This window comes from Tasmannia lanceolata, unplaced genomic scaffold (genome assembly GCF_043159265.1).
Source record: "Tasmannia lanceolata isolate RefF3 unplaced genomic scaffold, GAP_Taslan_0.1 ptg000012l, whole genome shotgun sequence".
NCBI classification, from domain to species: domain Eukaryota; kingdom Viridiplantae; phylum Streptophyta; class Magnoliopsida; order Canellales; family Winteraceae; genus Tasmannia; species Tasmannia lanceolata.
Window position 1 is genome coordinate 19,841,194 of NW_027518689.1, and position 23,560 is coordinate 19,864,753.

The 23,560-nt window shown below is 44.5% G+C and overlaps 1 protein-coding gene and 1 pseudogene across 7 annotated transcripts in view; one reads left to right on the forward strand and one right to left on the reverse strand.

Moving 5' to 3' along the window:
- Nucleotides 1-10,068, reverse strand: part of LOC143887686 (4-hydroxy-tetrahydrodipicolinate reductase 1, chloroplastic-like) — a 66,161-nt gene extending 56,093 nt beyond the window's left edge. For 6 of the 7 annotated variants that reach the window (XM_077391829.1, XM_077391824.1, XM_077391828.1 and 3 more), the window contains exon 1: nucleotides 9,495-10,067. In XM_077391829.1, the coding sequence (XP_077247944.1) occupies nucleotides 9,495-9,734 (240 nt within the window). In that variant the 5' untranslated portion in view covers nucleotides 9,735-10,067. Of the gene's footprint in view, nucleotides 1-9,494 lie in introns of all 7 variants that reach the window. The other variant, XM_077391830.1, reaches the window with a different exon arrangement.
- Nucleotides 10,069-16,518: 6,450 nt separating this feature from the next.
- On the forward strand, nucleotides 16,519-20,300 carry LOC143888616 (E3 ubiquitin-protein ligase UPL3 pseudogene; annotated as a pseudogene).
- Nucleotides 20,301-23,560: the final 3,260 nt, after the last annotated feature.

Sequence of the window (23,560 nt, forward strand, 5' to 3'; positions counted from 1 at the left end):
GTGAGCCCCATGGCTTTGGCAGCCGTCCTAGTTCGAGAAGAGCACAGCCAACAAAAGCCGGTCTACTATGTCAGCAAGGTCCTGCACGATGCCGAGATCAGGTACCAGCGGGTCGATAAATTGGCCTACGCCCTGGTCATTGCAGCCAGAAAATTGAGGCCGTATTTTCAAGCCCACACGATAAAAGTCCTGACAGATCAACCGCTCCGGCAGGTCCTTCATAAGCCGGACTCCTCAGGACGACTCGTGAAATGGGCCGTGGAGCTGAGCGAATTCGATATCCAGTACATACCTAGACCCGCGATAAAGGCTCAAGTGCTGGCAAACTTCGTGGCTGAATGCACCATCTCCCAGCAGGGCATCGGATCTGAGATTGTCCAAACCCCGGCTGTGGAGAAGGAAACCACAACTGAGAAGCGAACAGAAGCTGAGACTGAACCAGTGAGAGCAGAAATCATCCCCGTACAGGCAGAACAGGATCCATCGACCATCGAACCACTCTGAGAAGTATACGTGGACGGATCTTCGAACAAGGGCGGCTGTGGAGCAGGTTTGATTCTCACCGGGCCTGACAACTTCACTTTAGATTACGCCCTAAGGTTCGGATTCCGCGCGTCCAACAATGAGGCAGAATATGAGGCCCTCCTCGCCGGAATGAATCTAGCAGTCCAAACTAGCGCCCAAAGGCTGAAAGCGTACTGTGACTCCCAGCTGGTTGCAAACCAGATTCAAGGGGTCTATGAGGCCCGCGATGAGCGTATGATCAAATACCTCTCCAAGGTCCGCCAGTTAGCCAGCAAGTTTAAAAATTTCAAGGTCATCAGAATCCCCATAACAGAAAATGCAAAAGCGGATGTGCTGTCTAAACTGGCTGCATCTAGATACACCACCCTCGGAAGTATATGTATGGAGTTTCTGCAGAAATCCAATATCGAAAATGAGGCCGCCGAAGTAATGCAGGTGAAGCACGAGTCCTGCTGGATGGACGAGATCGTCGACTACCTGCGTAGTGGAAAACTCCTCGAAGCCAAGAAGGAGGCCCGTAAAGTGACACAGAGAGCAGCCAGGTTTTCCCTCGATGGTGAGAGCCTGTACAAGAGGTCGTACACCCTCCCATACCTAAAGTGTCTTCGGCCCAGCAACGCCGCGTACGCCCTGCAAGAGACACACGAAGGGATTTGTGGGGAACACCTAGGGGGCAAGGCCCTGGCAATCAAAGTGCTGCTGAGAGGCCTATACTGGCCCACTTTAAGACAAGACGCACTGAACCTGGTCAAGAAGTGCGAGAAATGCCAGAAGTTCTCTCCCACCATCCACCAACCTGCTGTGTCTATGGCCCCGATCATCAGCCCACTCCCCTTCACAGTATAGGGATGGACATCTTGGGCCCCTTTCCACCGGCCTCCGGAAGGCGCGCGTTCGTACTAGTGGCCATTGACTATTTCACTAAGTGGGTAGAGGCCGAACCTCTAGCCCAGATCACAGAGCAAAACGTGCAGAATTCCTTTTCGAGGTCAGTGGTTTGCAGGTTCGAGATCCCCCGCATCTTGATAACAAACAATGGTAGACAATTCGACTACCGGAACTTTCGAAAGTTCTGCTCCGACTTGAAGATCGAACAGAGATTCACTTCAGTAGCGCACCCTCAGACGAATGGGCAGACCAAAGTAACGAACAGAGTCCTACTGCAGGGGATTAAGAAAAGGCTGGACGAAAAGGTTGGACGAAAAGGCTGGACGAAAAGGCTGGCCGATGGGCTGACGAGCTTTATCACGTCCTATGGGCGTATCGTACTACTCCGCGCACACCGACAGGGAAATCACCATTCAACTTGTCCTTTGGAACGGAGACCGTAATACCCGTCGATGTGGGCGCCCCCCCGTCTTCCAGAGTCGCCAACTTCAATGAACAGCTCAATGGAGACGGGCTCCGCGCAAATCTCGACTTATTGGAAGAAGCCAGGGAAGAATCCCGAATCAGGCGCCTACAAGCAGAAAGTGTCCAACTATCATGATTTGAAGATAGGCCCGAGAGAATTCCGAGCAGGGGATCTAGTCCTAAGGAAAGCTGCTATCTCCCAACCGAAGAAGATCGGAAAACTTTCCCCGACCTAGGAGGGGCCGTACCGAGTAAAATAGGTGATTCGCCCGGGAAGTTATAAACTGGAGACGCTTGGGGAGCACCTACTACCTCATGCCTGGAACTCAAAGAACCTCCGAAAATACTATCAGTAGTAGACCGCCCGGTGCGAAAGTGACTTTGTAAATATATGTATTGAATGTGAATGATAGAGGTTCTTTTGCAAATCTCCTCGCACTCCTTGGAAACCCAGTTCACTAAAACTAGGGTACTCGCAGCTTGGTTCGCCTCGGCCTGTCTCCGCAAAGACCGGGAGCGCACTCCTAGTCCGAAACAAGCCCGGACAGCAAAAACCAAAGCAACTTGGAAACCCAGTTCACTAAAACTAGGGTACTCGCAGCTTGGTTCGCCTCGGCCCGTCTCCGCAAAGACCGGGAGCGCACTCCTGGTCCGGAACAAGCCCGGACAGCAAAAACCAAGCTACTTGGAAACCCAGTTCACTAAAACTGGCGTACTCGCAGCTTGGTTCGCCTCGGCCCGTCTCCGCAAAGACCGGAAGCGCACTCTTGGTCAGGAACGAGCCCGGACAGCAAAAACCAAAGCAACTTGGAAACCCAGTTCACTAAAACTAGGGTACTCGCAGCTTGGTTCGCCTCGGCCCGTCTCCGCAAAGACCGGAAGAGCACTCTTGGTCAGGAACGAGCCCGGACAGCAAAAACCAAAGCAACTTGAAAACCCAGTTCACTAAAACTAGGGTACTCGCAGCTTGGTTCGCCTCAGCCCGTTTCCGCAAAAACCGAGAGCGCACTCCTGGTCAGGAACGAGCCCAGACAGCAAAAACCAAAGCAACTTGGAAACCCAGATCACTAAAACTAGGGTACTCGCAGCTTGGTTCGCCTCGGCCCGTCTCCGCAAAGACCGGGAGCGCACTCCTGGTCCGGAACAAGCCCGGACAGCAAAAACCAAAGCTACTTGGAAACCCAGTTCACTAAAACTAGGGTACTCGCAGCTTGGTTAGCCTCGGCCCGTCTCCGCAAAGATCGAGAGCGCACTCCTGGTCAGGAACGAGCCCGGACAGCAAAAACCAAAGCAACTTGGAAACCCAGTTCACTAAAACTAGGGTACTCGCTGCTTGGTTCGCCACGGCTCGTCTCCGCAAAGACCGGGAGCACACTCCTGGTCAGGAACAAGCTTGGAAACCCAGTTCACTAAAGGTTGGGTACTCGCTGGTCTGCCCGGAGTATTTTTGGCCCACAGTATAGAATCAAACAGTATCAGCCAGAAGCAGACATGAGTGGACCACGAGATGTAATTTCTATTCATGAAAAAGTGGGGCCTCAAAGGGCCATTACAAAAAGTGGGGCCTCGAAGGGCCTTTACAAAAAGTGGGGCCTCCAAGGACCATTACAAAAAGAAAGAGGGGGTCAGGAAGCCGTGTTCAAGAGGAGAAAAAAAGGGAGCTCAAGACGCCCCGTGACTACCACCCCGTGGTGGATGTGCCTCCGGGACCTCTGCGGCAGCAGTAATGTCCTGCTCGTCGTCATCAGCCACCAGCGGATCAGGGAGAACAAGGCCTGTCAAGGTCACCGCCGGGTTGGATTCCTTGACCTGCCCAAGGCAATCAAAGAATCCCATCTTGTAGGACTCACTGGACAAACAGATAAGTTCGTCCTCTTTCTTCTGCAGGGCCTCCTCAACAGCCGCTATCTGCCTCTCCCGGGCTCTTTCCCTCTGTGCATTAAGGGCTTCGGCGGCTTTCTGCTTCTGGGCGGCCAGTTCATCTTTGAGCAGCTGATTCGCCGCGTCCCTCTCCCCAATGGACCTTTGGAGCTCTTCTGCCTCCTTCATCAGTTGCCCACTCTCCTCCTCCGACTTGGTGATCGCCTCGGAAAACTTCTTGCTCTTCTCCCGAAAATCATGGTAGTACAATCCGATCTACAAGCAAGCACGAGTTAAAAAAAAATGGGGGAGAAAGGAAGAAACATGTACTAATGACACAGGCCATCTTACCTGATAAAGAGAAGAGAAGATAGCCTCGTCGGCCGCAGCTGGAGGTTCGTTGAGGACCTGGAGCTTGTCTTTGTTTACAAGACCCTTGGTGACAATCTCCATAGCTACCCGGCTCTCACCAAGGCCGGAGTCGCTTTTCTGAACGGCCCAGTTGGGCCGAAAAACATTATCTCCAGATCTCGCCGGGGGAGGACGGGCTCCAATGGATGTTCCCCCCGACTTTGAAGACCCTGCTCCTCGGCCGAAGGCGCCGACCAGCTTCACTGTAGTCTTGCCTTTGGGGGACGGCGTGTCCCAGGTCGGAGCAGGACTCAAAATCTCGGCGGCTTTCCTTTTCTGGCCCTACTGGGCCCTTCCAAATGCTCCTTGCCTCACTTTCTCCATCTTCGACTGTTTCTGCATCTCTGAAAGTCAACATGAACGAACAAACCGGTCAGAAGCAAAAAGGAGAAAAAAGAGTTTAAAGCAAGACTAGCCACATACGTGCCGGGGTCGCAGTACAAAAGCCAAGCCCGACCAGAACCGCTTTCCCAAATAATTCCGCACAATGAATGAGGCCCTCCCGCTCCAGCTCCTCACAGACTAGGGCGAACGTCCTCATATCCTCGCCCTCAAGGAACGGCTTGCGGCTCAACCCAATCGTGTCCGGGACGTCCCATTTTAGAGGAACCGGCCAAGGCTGGGTGGACTCCCTATCCTCGACATAGAAGAACCTGTTCTTCCATAAGTGAATGGAAGAGGGAATGCTAGTGATCATTTTCACCTCCGGGCGCTGGCTAATGTAGATCCAACCCCCGTCCTTATGCCTCTTCAAGTGCGCACACGCGCGGAATAACGGCACAGACAAATTCCTTTGAAGCCGGCCCTGGACGAGGTACATGAACCCGATCAGCATCCTCGATGAGTTCGGCGCAACTTGAGCCAGAGCCAGCCCGTAATATTGAAGGACTGCGGTGAAGAATGGGTGCAGAGGGAACCTGAGCCCGGCCCTTAACGACTCATCGTATATACAGACGTCGGAGCTCTCGTTGCAAGCCATATCTCCCTCTATCGCGACCCTCAGCCCAAACCTTGGGGGAATACAGTACCTATCCCTAATGTCCCTCATCCTGGACTCATCAAGGATATTCTCCTCGTAAAGAGCCTGTACGTTGTATTGAGGATTGGCGTCCATCTGGGCCCTCGCTACGACCTCAACGGCCCGGCCGGGAGGAATGTTGTGGACGCCTCGGCGGCGTCACTACCAACACTCACCTCTGCTCGGAAATAACTATCCGTGGGGGCCAGGGTGGTGTTCAGATCCAAAATCACCTCGTCCTCACTATCTACGACTTCTACACTAACACCGGGACTTGCCATATTTGGCCCAGGAGTCCTGGTCGGATTACTTTGGGTCCTCCCCGACGAACTAGACCCTGAGCTACCGGAAGAGGACTCCGAACCGGACTCCGAACCGGACTCAGAGCTAGAGTTACTACAGGACATGAACGCAGGAAAAGAAACGAATAAAAGACGCGCTCAAGAAGATTACCGGTCCGAACAGAAAGCTCCCAATCCGCAGACGATCACAATCACGAGCTACACGAGCCGAACAGGCAGAGCAAAAAGCAGAAAGGAGAAGGCGCAAGTAAAAAGTGAAAAGTGAAAAATGAAGGGTGAAAAATATCTTCTTATAGGCCTTAGCTTAAGGCGGTTAGCATTTATGGAAGGCACGCGCTTCGAGGGCCCTTGTATGGTGCCACGTGTCTTTCATTAATGACGGACACACACTTCGAGGCAAGGGCGTAAGTGAATACGCGCGTATCTCCAAGGGGCTAAGGGACATCCGTAAGGTGCTCGTGCATGGGGTAACTTCTAAAAGCGATTGTGCCCGTCAGGAAAATCTGTCCGGCCCAAGCCAGACAAAATACGGCGCATTCACTACGCATCAAGAAAATCTGCCCGGCCCAAGCCGGACAGAATATGGCGCATCCGTTACGCGACAAAAATTCCGGACTGATTTCCTGGCCGGACAGATAAAATTTCCGGACTGATTTCCTTCCCGGACAGACAGAATTTCCAGACTCCCTAGGCCGGACAAACGGCTTCGCCAGACAGATTTTCCGGACAGACTCCCCCCGTTCAGGAATATAACTCATCACACTTCCCCAAATCACTACAGTGACTTGGAGAACTGGAGGGCAACTGATGGGGTATAAAAACAACAGCCAATTAACTGTCGACACGTGGCCCTAGGATGGCCCACCGCAAATCCAACGTCAGCCCAGGGGTAGTCTGGTAATTACCTAAGAGTAGGTAAGCCTAAACCCGTAAGAGGCCGACACCTGTCCTGGGGTAGGTGAGCCAACCACCCCAGGTTTCCCTCTATAAAAGGCCTTTCAGAGCTTAAACCAGAAGGTAATAACTTCTCAACAACCACTCTTAAACTCGCTCTGCACTCCTGCTCATACTGACTTGAGTGTCGAAGGGCCTGCCCGGAGCAACGACTCCGGGTTGGTCATTCTGATCTCGTTCGCTCTTGTGCAGGACTCAGCTCGTTCACTTCGGCTCCTCGGGTCCTCCAACTCAGCTCTTACGTCACTGCCGTATCTGTTACCGATTTTAGGCCCAACAGATCCTATTCCTGTGCTTAGATCCCGTTCATTAACGTTCGGATTCGGACGATCCATCGGACCGTCTGGATCCATTGACACCTCATAGATCTCCACGCTGCAAATGTAGAAGCTCCGAGTAGACGTCACATATTCGTGTCAAATTATTTTCACCAGAATTGAGTGTCTCGGCGCGGCTCCAAACATCTCTAAAAGTAACAAGAAACATCATGTGGCCAGTAATCTTCGGCTTCATGCTATTAAAGAGAAGTGTCTGAATGATAACATCCTCCTCGATCCACTTTGCATATGTCTTGTCCTCAAGTGGAGGAGAATCCTTCGTAAGGTAATTAGATTTCCCTGGGGCACGAAGGTAAATTTGAATGGTCCGACACCAAGATGGGTAATTCGATCCATCAAGCTTGATGGAGGTCATCGGAACCATAGGAAGCAACATATAAGAACTAGCAGCGGTGGTAGTAGACGAGGCAAGCTTAATCATGATGAATATCGATAAATTGGCAACAACGCACCACCAACAACAAATCACCAACAATGAGAACGAAGGAGCCACCAACAAATCACTAACAACGATCCACAAATCACTAGCAAACCCAAATCACTGGCAAATACTAAAGACAGGTATTTGACAGTTCAACCCGACTCAGCACACAAGAACACTACACTATCCTTGAGGATCAAGATGCACAAAAGAACCAAAGGAGCTTGCACACGTGGGAGGCATCATCCTTGCAAGATGTCCCAAGTATAAAGATCAAGTTGAAGAACCCAGAAGCAAGCCATGCATTGAAAGGAAGATCAAGGAAAGACTAGTACAAGAGAAGATCAAAAGAGAGTTTTGTATGTCACTTTCTATCTCCTCTCTCTTATGTCTTTCTCTCTATCAAGAAACAGCTCAAAAGATTCTAAAAATGTTTTAGTACATGCATCAAAACCAAAGTTCAAAGTTTGCAAAACATAAAAATGGTTTCGAACTAGAAAATAGAATTTATGTGCAGATTGATCGACCGGCCATACCCCAGTCGACTTGGGGGTGATGGGGGTGGGGGTCGGGGTGGGGGTGGTCCTCATATGCTGATCCAACAGTGTTTGAAACTTAACACGGCGGTCGACCGGCCCTGCCAAAAAATTATAGCCATTGGGGCTTAACAGCTAGTTTCCAAAATGACCCAGTTTTTACCAAAATGCCCCACAACGGCTAATTTGAGTTGAATCTCTCTATGTATACATCATATTGACTTCAAATTTGAGGCTAATGGTTTTTCAACTCTTGTAACCCATATATAAACACTTTTAAGTCATTTTTTGATAGACAATCTCTCTCTAACTATCATTGTGCCTCGATCTTGAGAATCACTTTTGAGATTGGATTAGGCCTAAACTTGTATCTTCTTTGAGAGAACTTGTAGTGTGCTTTCACTGTACATCAAGCCTAAAAGGGGGCAAGAGTGCTCTTCAACTTTCTTCTTCTTCAACTTGTACTTTGTGAGAAGGGTTTCATCGCTTAGGGGAGAATTCCCGAGAAGACAATCTTGGGGAGTGGAGTAGGGCTTGGCAAGGTGCTAAGTGTCGAACCACTATAAATCACTTGCTTCGCCTCTTGTGTGGTATTTATCTCTCTATCTCTCTCATCCACTTTATCTATGCTCGATTCGATCATACTTTGATTGATTGGCATTTGGCAAACATTGTATATCTATATTTGCTAATCTTATCATTAATCAAAGTTGTAAAGCAAATTGGGAATTCTTATTAATGAAGTTTACAAATTGAATAGGGTATCAATAACTTGATTAAGCAAAATGAAATTAGGGGGATCTTTGGTGAAAAGTTTAAAAAGGGAAAATTTCTTAAAGTAAAGTGTAAACCAATTCACTCCCCTTTTGGTTAACAAACCAGGATTTTACTTTGAAAAAGAAGAGCTGGAATATCAAAATTCTCAATGTCTCAAAGACTTCATCTTCCAAAAAGACTCCTTAAAAGCAAAATGAAGAGAAGTCAAAAGTCCATGACTCAAAGACTTCTCTCTTCTCGAAATAGTCAAAATATGATACATTTTATAACTTAAAAATGTCCCTCTTCTAAGAGAAAATTTGAAAGAGTTAAAAAAGAAAATCAAAGAGTCCTTTGTCCGGAAGGATTCTTGAAAGTCAAGAAGTCAAAACTCAATGATTATAACTCTTTCTTATGGTTGAGCTCTTAGAAATATTCAAAATATGAAGATTTTTATAACTTAAAAATGTACCTCTTACCATTCAAAAAAATGTACCTCTTCTAAGAGAAACTTTAATGGACTCAAGATAAAAAAAAAATTCTACGCGAATCAAAGAGTCCTTCTCCAGGAGGATTCTTAAAAGGGTAAAGATATCAAAATTCATGAAAAATCCAAGAATCTCACCCCAAGAATAATTTCTTGAAAGAAACATTTACAGAAGCATCAAGACTAATATTTTAATTTTGGTTATGCTTTGACAATATTTTTTTTGTTAGAGAATCACTTGATGATTAATCAAAGGCAGTTTCTTTTATTAAAAAATATTTTGTTTATGCTTTGAAAATATTTTCAGTTAGGGAATCTCATTGTAGACGAAAGTGTACATTTTAACTATATTAAGAAAAAATCTTCTTGAAAGAGAGAAATTTAACCTCGATAACTTTTACGTTTGTAATTTTCTGGTCCATAAACATCGATTTAACATTTGCATATATTCTACAAATAGCAAAAAAAAATCTCCTAAAGGAACAAATTAACCTCAAAATAACAAGGTCGCTAAGGAAATATTAACAGTATACCATTATAGGAAATGGTAAAATTGATGATTTCTCGCGCTTTTCCGTCACTGTATTTGACCATGGTAAAATTGATGATTTGTTGCGGTTTTCCACCACTGTATTTGACACAGAGAATTTGGGCCTAGGCAGTGTCCGTTTTATGATAATAGTATTCACCCCATGGCTTCGTGCGTATAAGAAACTTGATTTTAGACTTTCGGGTCGAATGACAACAACTGCATTCTGCAAGGTGAAACCCATTTTCTGTAGCACGGCAGATATTACAAAAAGTGAGAGAGAGAGAGACTAGGGTTTAAGCCTTTCAATAGGGTTTAAGGTGCTGTAGAGAGAGATTTAGTGAAATATTCGCCCCTTTGGAAACAAATTCAGCAGAGACGCTTCTGGATTTCGACGAATCCAAAGAGGAAAGGGAAAGGAGAAATTTTCAGAAACCCTAGAACGAGGTGTTTGACACTTGAGGAGAGAGAGAGACCTTGAAGCTGCTGCTTCTGATTTTGGTGCTGGGCGTCTGATGCAGAGAGAGAGAGAGAGAGAGAGAGAGAGAGAGAGAGAGAGGTGGGCGGCGAGGGGGGGGGGGGGAGGGGGCGGGGTTTAGGGGATTTGGGTGTGCGAGAGAGATTGGGGATTTTATTAAGAGGGTGTTTTCGCCGTGTAAATTTTAAGAGGGATGCTAGATACACAGGCGACCTTGCATAATAAAGTGGAAAGGGCGACCTCATTGGTCCACCTCATTTTAACGCAACATGGATTACAAGTTCTGCGGGTTAAGGCCATTCATGGATTACAAGTTCTGCGGGTTAACGCAACATGGATTACAAGTTCTGCGGGTTAAGGCCATTCATGGATTACAAGTTCTGCGGGTTAACGCAACATGGATTACAAGTTCTGCGGGTTAAGGCCATTCATGGATTACAAGTTCTGCGGGTTAACGCAACATGGATTACAAGTTCTGCGGGTTGGAGGTGCTTCCATCGTATTAAGGCCATTCATCAGCTCTTATCTCTTTTTCTCCAATGGAAAATCTCTCACATATTGAGGGAAGGAAACAGTGTTGCTGATTTTCTATCCAAACGGAAATGCCCATGCAAAGGGATCGATATCCCTCCTTTCCTGTCTCCCCCGACTCTCCTTCAGCTCCTGGATTCGGATAGGAGTGGCATTGAGTTCTGTAGAATGTAATTCCTCCATGTCTTGTAATTTTGTAATTTGGATTCTCTGTTGTTGGGAGCTTGTTCCCTTCTTGTTGGCTTTTCAGCCCCCTTAGTTGTACCTCTTTCTTTTTTTTCCTAATGCAGGTTGGGGTCTTGCCTAACCCATGCTCACTCATCAAAAAAAAAAAAAAAAGTTCTGCGGGTTAATTTCTCCCTTTAATCGAACATTAATTACGGGGTTCTAATTGTATTTTTCACCGTACCATTAAAGGCTAGCTTATCCTTATAGTAACCTCCCATCTCTCTCTCTCTCTCTCTCTCTCTCTCTCTCTCTCTCTCTCTACAGATTTAGAGCAATCCTTGGATAAACACACGCAGTTCAAGTGGGTATGAGAAACTAAAATTCATATGACTGGATTCGTATAAAGAAAAAGTAATCTAACTAGAGCATTCCTAAGTTACCCTGTTTTTTTTTTTATGAGGAAGCTGGGGTTAGGCAAGACCCGCACCAGATATCATTAAAAGAAAGACAATTACAATCTACGGGGGCTCAAAAGCCAACAAACTGGGAACATGCTCCCACACTTAACAAAAATAACAAGTAGGCATAATAGTGGAATCAATCCCCCAACAGAAACCGCACCAAATCAATAGAACCCTGCCCATAGGAAGAATTACAACCGAGTGTATATGGCTCCCATAGAGTTCAGAACCATGAGGTCAAGAAGGAGGGGAGGAGCAGATTCAGTGTTCGGGTCATCTCTATTAACATCACAATCTGGCTTGGATAAGAAATCTGCAACAAGGTTAGCTTCACGCCAAATGTGACTTATGCACCATGAGTTTGTCTCAGCCAAACCTTTATAGATCTTTGCAAGGGTTGGAATCCCTTTCCAAGGGCATTTAAATTTTTTGAGTACAACATTTACAGCAACGAGTGAGTCAGATTCCACCCAGATGTTGGTCAGGTTGTGTTTTCTTGCAAACAGGAGGCCATGGAGGATTGCTTGTAATTCTAGCAGGTGGATGCTTCTAGTGCGAACCTTGAGAGAGAACATCTTGATGCTGCTACCTTCGTGATTCCTTATAACCCCTCGCACCCCTGCATTATCTGCAGTAAGGGAGGCGTCAGTGTTAATTTTGACAGATCCAATGGGGGGCTTTTTCCAGGTACAGTGTTTCTGAACTTTATGAGCCTTGAAACATGGAAGGTTGAATAGTCTGGCACAATCGACATTCTGAGGATCCATGGGGTCATCTCTCTTGAGGGCAATGAGTTTGATTTTGACTTATTGGATGATATTTTGAAGGACCTGATGCTTGTGGATATTCTGCTTGCCATGAGTTCTGCTGTTTCTCTCATACCAGATATTGTAGATTGTAGCCTGGAACAGAAGCTTTACTGTAGTGCTAAGCTGCCCTTTGCCTCCAAACTGATCTCTAATCCAGTCTACTTCTTCAGCAACACCTTTACTTCTTCTAATAATTAGATTCCTCTGAATGGTTTCCCAAGGAAAAACAAGTGATTTATGCTTTCAGACCCATGAATGCACAGGGAGCAGAAAGGGGAAGCCTGGATCCCAAATTTAATTAGCCTATCAGAAGTGAGGAGCCTTCCCCACATTCCCAGCCAACAAGTGAAGGCATGTCTGGGAATAGCACCAGAGTCCTACACAACAGAGCTCCATGGAGGCTTTGGTTTCTTTAGCCTAACAGAGTTCCAGGCACATTTGATCGAGAATTCACCATTTTCATTCAGTTTCCAAATAGGGAGGTTTTCTTCTCCCAAATTTAGAATCCCTCTGTCAATGATGTCTTTTAGAGATTTCATATGGGGGAGACGGAGAATCGGGTCCCATTCTCCTTCATGAAGGAGATCCATGACAGTTGCATTATTGTTGATACATTCGGATAGGGATCTATCAGAGGACGGGTTTGAGATGATACCATCAGGGTGCCACGGCTGCTTCTAAAAATCAATTTTTGAACCATTCCCAATAGAGTAGCATACTAGTTTTTCCACCAGAGGCCTAGATTGGAGGATCCCTCGAAATCCTCAAGAGGGAATTTTTGGCATTTTCATAAACTAGATGTTCTGGTTTCTGATATATTTTTTGTGAATCCAGTCAGACCATAGTGATTTTCCCCCCTCTACAAGGTTCCAGAACATTTTCATTTGCCCAGCCACATTAAGATCATTTATTTTCCGAATACCAATCCCTCCTTCAAACTTTGGGTGGCAGACTTGGTCCCAAGATATTGGATGCACTTTGTTTTGGAGATCAGCTCCATACCAAAGGAAATTTCTGAATATTCTTTCAATTTCATCAATAGAGCTCTGGGGGAGGCGAAAGGCTGCTGTCCAGTACAATTGAAAGGCATTGGGCACAGATTGATCAGTTCCAAGCGCCCTGCTTTGGAGAGGGAACGGTTACACCATATAGAGATCCTTTTTCTTATTTTAGAAACAAGAGGCTGGCAATCCCTTGCAGACAATCTTGAGGGAGTGAGAGGAAGTTCAAGATATTTGACAAGCAGGTGACCTTCAGGGATTCCTAATTCAGCACATACCTGGCTTTTTAAATTGGATTCAACCCCAGTGAAGAAAATTTCACTTTTAAGGAAATTTACAAAGAGACCAGAACATTCAGAAAACTATATAAGACAGGTATTGATCCCCCTAGCAGCATCAAGATTCACTTTTGAGAAGAGCATTACATCATCTGCGAATAGCAGATGATTTATGCTAAGATCTCCTTTGACAAAAGGGGAAGAGATAAGATTTGAGCAATGAGCTTCATTTAGAATCGAGGAGAACATCTCCATAACGATGCAGAACAGCAGGGGGGATAGGGGGTCTCCTTGTCAGATCCCATTAGAGGATGAGAAGTATCCTTTTGGAGAACCATTCATCAGGATAGAGAAGGTAGGTCTGGAGATAAATTGGAAGATCCAATTGCACCAGATCTCATTGAAACCAATTTTCAGCATGAACTTGATTAGAGAAGAGTGACAGACATTATCAAAAGCTTTCTTCAGATCCAACTTGAGGCACATTGCAGGTCTAGAAGAAGTTCGGTGGAAATTGTGAATTATATCATTTGAAAGGAGGATATTTTCTTGGATAGTTCTTCCTTTCACAAAAGCAGATTGGTTTGGGCTCACAATCTCACCAAGGAAAGGCCGAAGCCACAAAGCAAGGATTTTGGTGATGATTTTATAAAGAAAGTTGCACAGAGAGATGGGACGGTATTGAATAGGAGTGCTAGCATCCATCGATTTAGGAATGAGGCTAATGAAGGTATTATTCACCGATTTTAGAAGCTTACCTTTGTTGAAGAAGTCAATGACATCATCACTATCCTCCTTTCCAATGAGATACCAGAAGGCCTTGTAGAAATCTCCATTAAATCCATCAGGACCTGGACTTTTGCTCCCATCACAGCATCTAATGACCTCATCAACTTCATCTCTCTGGACAGGCCTAGTTAGCCAATGAGCTATGGCATGGGAAACTTTCTTAAGGGATCTGGAACAGAGTCCTGGGAAGGACTAGGACTAGGGGAATTTAGGATGCCGACAAAGTAGTTTATAAAGATGTCTTCAACATCTTTTGGGTCAGTAATTATCTCCCCTTCTTCATTTATGGTGCCATGAATACTGGATTTGTTACTAGCTGAGTTAATTGCTGCATGAAAAAAGTGGGAATTAGAATCACCCAATGTCAGCCAATTTATTCTAGATCTCTGTCTTAACATGCTTTCTTCTTGTCTAGCAACTATGAGATAGTTTTCCTTAATTTGATTCATATGATCTCTGAGAATAATATTTCTAGGGTCAGCATGGACTTTTGCTTGGCTATCCTCCAGGTCTTTTCTGATGCGAGGAAGTTTTACATCAATTCTTCCGAAGGTTCATTTATTCCAGCTCTTAATAGCAAGCTTTACCAGTTTAAGCTTCTGGGTAATCCGATACATGGGAGTGCCTCTGACTTTGGAATTCCAGGCCCTTTCAACAATTTCAAAGGGGGAGAGGTCTTCTAACCACATTGAGTAGAATCGAACAGGTTTAGAGGAGGGGTTTTCATTATCAAGGAGATGAATAATAATGGGGGAGTGATCAGAGATCAAAGGGCTATTGAAATTTGCATAGGAGAATGGGAAATGCTCAAGCCAATCATCATTTACAATGGCTCGATCCAGACGCCTCAACTTATAATCTCCATATTTTGAGCTGTTGGACCAAGATAGAGTTTGGCCTAAGGATTTGAGGTAGGCATGAGAGCAGTTAATGATGCAGTTGTTAAACTCTTCTATGTCTGTTCTGACAAGATCCGCTCCACCAAATTTTTCATTGAGATACCTGATAACATTAGAATCCCCAAGGGAGATCCAGGGAGTCCCATTGTTATTCATGGATTCTAAGGTTTCCCAAAGACTCCTTGCTCTGCCATGATTGTGGGCATAAATAGCAGTGATGTGGATGTGCTTTTGATGCTGGGGGATCCACAATTGCCCATGGATGTGCTGATCAGAGACATGTGTCTGGTTAAAAGAAACTTCAGTAGGGTTCCAACATACCCAGATTCTCCCGTTTGGAGCATGATTATAGTTGGTAACCACATTCCAATTCGGAAACATTTCCTGGTGTAGACACCCCATTTTGACCGGACCCTAAAAATCCCAAAATCAAATAAAGTTCCCGAAACCGGATCTCGAAACCAAATTCAAAGTCTCCAAGAATCAAGTTTCAGGTTCCCGAACCAATTTTGAAACCGAGTCCCGAAGTGGAAAATAAACCCGAAAAAATCTGAAAAAATATTGTTGTTGCCAAGCCCATTGATCGTTGATCGTAACCCAAGAACCTCTTGAATTGGAAGCCTTGATCCCCACTCTCATTGTCCCAAAATTTGCAAAAATTGTGAAATGCTCGTGTTCTTGTATCGGCACCCTTTCACCTATACTCCTAAGTTCCAAGCGCTTACATACAACCTTGCTTAATGATTTCGTTAACCCATCTTGTTTGCGAGAAAAGGGCAAAATGAGTGTATCAATATCAAAAGAAAGTTGTGCCAATATCATTTTTCAAAGGTGTGTATATGTCATTTAATGAAGGACAACAAGGGGGTGAATTATCAAGGCATGGATGTGCCAATACCAACCTCAAGTTCAATAAAGAATAACCAAAATGCTATTCCCATGTTCTACCCAAGCCACCCCCTGTAGTACAAAGAGAATAATCATCAAGTGCATGTCAAGGGGCTGTCCAAGGCAAGAGAGAAGGGGGGCTGAATATATCAAGAGAAGTAGGAGGGAGGTGAATTAGAAAATGTGATGTACTTATCGTTTGCAAGATAGAGGAACGAAATGGGGAAAGGACAGCAAGGTGAGTGTCATGATCAACACAAGGTTGTGCCCATATCATTTCCCACAGCAATAAAGGTGGAAGAAAAGACAAGTTAAGTTGGTGCTGTTATTAAAATAGGATTGTGTAAGCATCATCCCCATTGTATTTGTCAATCAAAAGGAGCACGAGCAAGGTCGGGTTATGCCAACGTCAAAGCATAGTGGAGCCAATTTCATTTCCCTTCTAACAAATAATACAATAACAAAACATCCATACTCTTTTCTTATTTGACCCACTCCTTTAATGTATTAAATACACTAAAGGGTACTGTCCAGATGTATAAAGGTGGGGGCGAAAATTTCATTTTCTTCGTTAGGGGTTGTTTTACCTGAGCTACCTCTCGTAGTGCAAAAGAGTAGTTATAAATACACCATGGAAGGGCTCTCCAGAGAGTATAATGGGAAGAATATATGAAATATATTCTTGGACCACCCTCTTGTGCTTAAGAGAAGAATGAAATATACTAGATGGGGCTGCTCAAGAAGATGGAGGAGGTATGCTTATTTACCAAGGTCGTGGACTCGTGGGTTAGAGCACTACTACAAAAAGGAAAGATTAAAAAACATTCAAAGAAATGAACGGCTCAGATTGATCAAGGATAAAAGCAGCAATATGAGATAGGCCAAAGCTTTGGAGATAATGAACATCCCATCTCCTAGTAGTATAAACAGTAGTTATAATTCATTGGATGGGGGCTGTATAGAAGGAAAAGTGGAGTGCATTATCGAGTCAAGGATGTGCTTGCACCAATAGTAATCACAAATAATTTAAGACGAAAAGACAGTTGGGTGGTGTGATGATCAAATTAGAAGGGTGCTGATTTAACACAAACCCCTTTTCTCTATAAAAGGCTATCGATTAGAGAGGGCTCTCATTTTTTTCCCCGCCCAAACACTTTGAGAGAGAGAGAGAGAGAGAGAGAGAGAGAGAGCTTTAGACCAAACCCTAACCCTGTTATTTTTTTTTACCCCGGTTTCCTACTCCGGCGAACTCGCCAGATTCCGGCCAACACTTAGGCTAAATTTTCTTTTTCCTTTGCCAGCCTTGTTGCCTCTTTTTACCTTTCTTTAGATCTTAGATCAACTTCGAAAATTTTAGATCGAGTTTTTTTAGAATCTTGCAATTCCAGAGCAAGAGAGGGAGAGAGATCCGAGAAATTTCAGAGGAGAGCTGATCGTTATCTTCTCCGGAATCAAAGAGTTGTTGTCCAATTCATTCATAAATTCTACTGAAACTTAACTTCTCCATCTTGATCCGAAATTGAGTAGAAGAAAAGGAGAAGCTCGGATCTACATTTGAGGCTCTTTGTTCAACGAATTTGATCTTATGAACAGCAAGAACTGGAATTTTTTTTAGAATTTCAGTAAGAGAATCAGAAATCCAAAACTCATCAACTTCAGTGGGATTCAAGTAATCTGCTTTTAGTTTCATATGTGGATTGAAATGATCAGGCATGCTTGATGTGGAATTTAGTACTGATTTCATTTGCTAAATATCTGGATATTTTATTTTATTGCATTATAGGTGTTAGATCTGTTTATGGTCTTGTTGTGAGTTAATGGAGAAATAAGGTAGGTCAAAATCATTATCAAAACAGGTTAGTGCCTGTAGCTATGCATTTTCAAGCTAAGAGTGATACTATCATGCTTTAATAGTGAGAAGAGATTGGGAGCTGTAACTAAAGAAGCATGGTATGTCAATGCCATTTTCTCAGGGTATAGGAAGCCGTTATTCATATGATGTGTAGGGTGGACCCTGTTTCGATGAGGGCTCCAAATTCGTCTCATGCTACCCTTGTTTGGATAAGTGTACCAAGCCCACTTGTTTTCCGTTGGAGTATCCATGATCCGTTTGCCTTGTTTTGGGTTCCATATATATGATCCTCGCTCGAATATCAGTCAATGAATTTCAATTTCTAGTGTCCCAAGACTTGTCATCTTCATTTATACTAGACATCTCAATTTGTTTGTAAATGTTTTGAAAATGATAAGAGCATGATAGTAGTAGTTTAAAACATCAATGGAGTATGTCTGTATGATCCAAAATTAGTTCATCATGCTCTTCATTAGTCTGACCTCTAAAATGGCCACTATTATGGGCAAAGAATCTAGAGCCAGTACCCCATTGTCATCTCTGGTGTTTCCACTCGTTCTCGACAGAATTCTGCCTTAGCAATTGCCATGGATTCTACCACAGATTCATTCATGTCCGCCTCCTGCTGCCAATCTCATCGGAATAAGAATCAGGGTTCTGATAGGGAGAAGGAATCTGATAAAGGGAATGAGAAAGAGCCTGAAATTAGGGTTAGGGATAGGAATGCTGAAAAGAATTTGGGGCCGAGTATTGATGGCGGGGCTGGATGATCTGATGCCATCTTTAGCAGCAGCAGCTACATCATCGTCGCACCAGAATGGGCGTCTCAAGAAGATCTTATCAGAGTTGAGAGCTGATGGGGAGGAAGGGTGTCAAATTGAGGCCCTGACAGAGCTCTCTGAGATGCTTTCAATTGGGACAGAGGATTCGCTGAGCGCGTTCTCCATTGACTCAATTATGCCTGTTCTTGTTGGGTTACTCAATCATGAGAGCATTGCCGATATCATGCTGCTAGCTGCTAGAGCACTCACTCACCTTTGTGATGTACTGTCGTCGTCCTGCTCAGCCGTCGCGCATATTGGTGTTGTCTCATGCTTCTGCGCCCGTCTGCTTACCATCAAATACATGGACTTGGCAGAACAGTCTCTCCAAGCTCTGAAGAAGATATCTGAAGAACACCCAACTGCCTGTTTGCGTGCTGGTGCACTTACGACGGTGCTATCCTATCTTGATTTTTTTAACTAGAGTTCAGAGAGTGGCATTGTCCACTGCTGCAAATATGTACCATGCTTCCATTTGTTTGACTCGTATGGCAGAGGCGTTTGCATCATCTCCTGAAAAATTAGATGAACTATGTAATCATGGTTTGATTGTGCAAGCTGCCAGCCTTATTACCATTAGCAATTCAGGAGGCCAGGCATCCCTCAGCACACCTACATACATGAGTTCATTCTGTCTTTTATCAACATGTGCAAGTGGATCTCCTCTAGGAGCCAAGACCCTCCTCGTTGTTGGAATCAGTGGCATTCTCAAAGACATTCTATCAAGCTCTGGTCTAGTTGCAAACATCTCTGTTTCACCTGCTTTAACCAGACCCGCAGAGTAGATTTTTGAGATTGTGAACCTTGAGGATGAGCTTCTTCCTCCATTGCCACAAGGAATCATTTTGCTTCCGACCTGCTCTAATTTTTCTAGTGAAAGGGTTAGCTGTAAAGAAATATCTTGCCGGCAGCTTCAGTAACCAAGAGGACACTGATGGAATTATAGCCGAAGTCTCAGTCCGGGAGAAATTATTGTACGATCAACCTGAAATTCTACAGCAATTTGGAATGGACCTTCTTCCTGTTCTCATACAGATTTATGGATCCAAGTGTGAATGGCCTAGTTCGCCTTAAATGCCTCTTTGTTATTGGCAAGTTGATGTACTTTAGCACTGCTGATATAATCCAGTCTTTACTTGCTGTAACCAACATATCAAGTTTCTTAGCGGGTGTCTTAGCATGGAAGGGCCCACAAATCTTGATTCCCGCTATTCAGATTACATAGATTCTTATGGAGAAGCTTCCTGGATCTTTCTCAAAGAAGTTTGTAAGAGAAGGCGTGGTTCATGCAGTAGATACACTTATATTGCCAGATTCTTCTGATATTGTTCCGGCTCAAGCATTATCCATAGAAAAGGACAAAAAAATCTTATCCTGGAACAACAACACGTTCTCGGCAATCTCGAAAACATACTGTTTGTTCAAGCGTAGAAGGCAATTCTTTGGATGAATAAAAAAGCTCTACCCCTGGAAGTATTGGGTCGCCCCTGACTCCACTGGAAGAGCCAGCTGTTAATTCTAGTCTTCGTGTTGCAGTCAATGCACGTGCCAAAACTTTCAAAGATGAATATTTCCCAGCTGATCGTGAGGTTGGAGTGACAGATGATATTCTACACTTGAAAGATCTTATCTTGAAGCTGAATTCCAGTGTTGAGGATCTCAAGACTAAAGTGAAGGCCAAGTCCAAAGCCTCTGGACTTCACGTGACTAGTTCTTCTACTAACAACGAGGAGCACTTGGTCAGAATTTTATCCGAGATTCTATCAGAGCTAAGCAAGGGCGATGAAGGCGTTAGCCCAAGCCCATCATTGGAGGGACTTACTCGGTCGTGGTAGTACCCTCTTTCTTCTTATTCTCTCTTTCTTTAGATAGAGATTTTTTAGAATTTTACACCCTCAGATATTAGTTTCCCTCCATTGCAAGGGCAATGAAAGAGCTATCTAGAGCCCCCTTTAAGAGACAAGCTGTGTATCATGTAGAAAATAGTTACACCCTTTAGAGACAGGCTTTGTCTCATTAGTGAGTCATCCACAGGAGACTATTCAAGTCTTTAACAGAACACTCCTCTTAGTTGAAGGCCAACTCGGTCTATTAATTGCCTAATCCTTCTGTCATTGCTAGGGCAATGATAAGGTTACTTGGAGCCCATCTCGGTGTTTAGAAGGCTTACCCAGTCTCACTAGCACCCTTCTTTATCTCTTCTTCTTTTAGGAGACTAGCCTAGTCTCATTAGCACTCCCCTCTTAAGGTTGTGCACTAGGAGTCAGTCTTTTTGTATACGAGTCAATCTTTAGCTAGAGAGTTCGTCCTTAGTTAGAGAATCATTCTTTAGCATATGAGTCAGTTCTTTGGTCTTTCAGGAGTCAGTCCTATCATCATAGGGGTTAGGATCCTGTCCAACCTCTCATCAAGTCATGTGATTTTATCCAATCTCCTGCAAGGTATAGGATGCTCTCCAACCCCTTGCAGATTCGTGATTCTGTTCAATTCCCCCCCAAAGCATAGGATTATGTCCAACCTTTGCGGGATATCAGGAGTTTGTCCTACCCTTATGATGATAGGATTATGTCCTCTTGAGTCAAAAACATAAAAAATATCTGAAAAACTAAAAATCTCAAAAATCTTGAGTCATTAGGAGTAGTTAGGAAAATATATTTTCGAACTACGTTGGCTTGATCCTCTGTCACGAGGTACGTAGTGCAGCTTGGGATCTTTATCCCAGGTCTAGCCAAACCTTTCAAAATAATCATTTTAAACTTTCGAAAAATACGAAAATTCTTCAAAACCTTTTCAAAAAAGATCTTCCCTTAGAGTTAGGAGTCTGCCCTAGATGTTTGGGATGTCTTAGAGTTAGGAGTCTGTCCTGATTGTGTTGTTTTGCGTCTTGTCGTGTGAGTGTTCCTAGAGTTAGGAGGCCTCGAGTCGTGGTCGGTTAGACACTTAGTCGAGTCGATGGCTAGACTAGGAAACATTTAGTTAGCCCATGGTTTTCATTAAGACACACACAGCCTAGTTACACATAGGATATAGAAACCACCTGCATTAGCTTAAGGCTAACCAACTTGCATTAGTTAGGGCATATAGAGAGTCCTAAAAATTACAATCATTTGAACTTAAGCAATCGTGCAAAAAGCTTTAAAAACTAGTTAGGTTTAGTTGATCGAGTCTAGGATAGCGGTCTTAGATGGTTAGGCATCGTAGTTTAGAATAGGTCACCGAACTACGTTGACTCTGATTCTTCCCGAGGCCGGGATACGTAGGGCAGCCGGGATGGATGGCCATCCTGGTCCGAGTCAAGTATCACATTAGAGTCTAGAGTTTGTCGTGTCGAGTCGTGTGTGGAGTCAAGTTGTGATGTGCGTTTTGTTGTGTTTTCGTACTTTCATGTACAAACCTTATACATTTAGCTGTAGCATGCATGCGTTTACCCAACAGAACTTAGACACCAATTAGGCATGACACTCATAGCTATTCTTAGGTGACATTTCTTTAATTTCTTTTGCGTGTGCTTATTAATCATCTCCGAGACACGCATGATTAGATAGACGTCTTCTCGGAGATATATGTTCCCATTTCACATGACTTTCCCCCCAAAATTCTTCAAAATCAATAAATAGATGGCATAAGAGACCAGGTGTTTGCACTTGGGCGGATGAGGTGCTCTTCGAACCTTCCAAATTCGTAACCAGGCACAAACCTTCTTTTATATCTCTGGTTATCCATTGCAACAGAGCATAGTATGGGATCCAGGGCCTACTTTCTTGGATGTTGACTCTTCTTTGTTTAAGGTACGTCTCGAATCCGGGCTGGTCCCCGAATCGAGAGGTATCTCACTTTGCATCGCCACTCATGCTGTGAGAGACACTTCTTTCGATAGTTCCTTGATAGAGCTCTCCTTCACGTGGATGATCTAGAGACTTCCGGGGGCTCGTCCCCCGCCTCTCTCGGATCGGGGTCCACACCTGGGTGTAAAGGAGAAGAAACTCTTGAGTGACTCTGGTTTCAGTGATGCACAGAAGGGATAGATTTTCGGACTGAATCATATTTTTAACAGCATTTCTCTTTGAAGAGGTCCTTAGGCCTCTAATGTCCACACTCCAAATTTAATCATCATTAAATTGAGTGGGGTTGGTAACTGGGGCCGACTTTTCGGCAATGCATTTGGCTTTAGGATTTGGAGCATATTCAACATTTAGGGGGGCAATGGGCTCAGAGGGAAGGACTCTGATCCAGTTAGAGCTGGTTTCTATTTCAGTTCCTGAAGGGTGGATTTCTGGGCTATGAGGTGGGGAGCTGGGGGGTGAAGTTAGAAAAGAAGCGAGAGATGGTTCAGTGAACTGGAATAGGACTTGTCTCCTATCAGAGGGAAGGGTAATGGGAGGATCATCTGGTGGGGCATTTTTTCTGGTGGAGAGGATTTTTCAGATGGGTTTTCAGTCAGGCTTTCTTCTTCTAGAGTGCCGAATTTATTTTTCAGGGAGACCTGGATAGCATATTGGGGCTGGTTTGGCTTTGGATGATTCACCTGTTTATGGGAAGCAACTTCATCTGGATTTGCAAGGTTCCCTGATTCAGTGGGGATAGTAGTGGTTTCCATGGGGTTTTTTTTTTTTTGGATTAATGGGTAGCCATTCCTGTTTGGGAGGTGGGGCTTTTTCTTTCATAGTTTTTGGGCAAGTTTTTTCAGAGTGGGAAAAGGTTTGGCAATGAAGACAGGTAGAAGGTTTCCACTCATAAGTTACTGGATGTTCTTGGATGCCCCTGGATGTTTTGATGAGGACATTATCAGGGAGTTCAACTCCTACTTCAACCTCAACACAGATCCTGGCATAGGTAAGCCTGGTGGCTTCAGTAGTAAGGGAATCCATATACAATGGAGTGCCTATTATGCTTCCGATCTTACTTAACCTAGATTTGCTCCAAAATTGCAGGTGGAGATCTGGTAAGTGGTTCCACACAGGGATCACAAAGGGACAGATTTGAGATCCAGCTTTTCAAAAGGGACACCATAGGTCCATTTCCTGAGGATTAGGGGCCTCCCAGCATAGGATTGGCTTGTTTCAAGGACTTGGGTACAATCCTCAGGACAACTGAA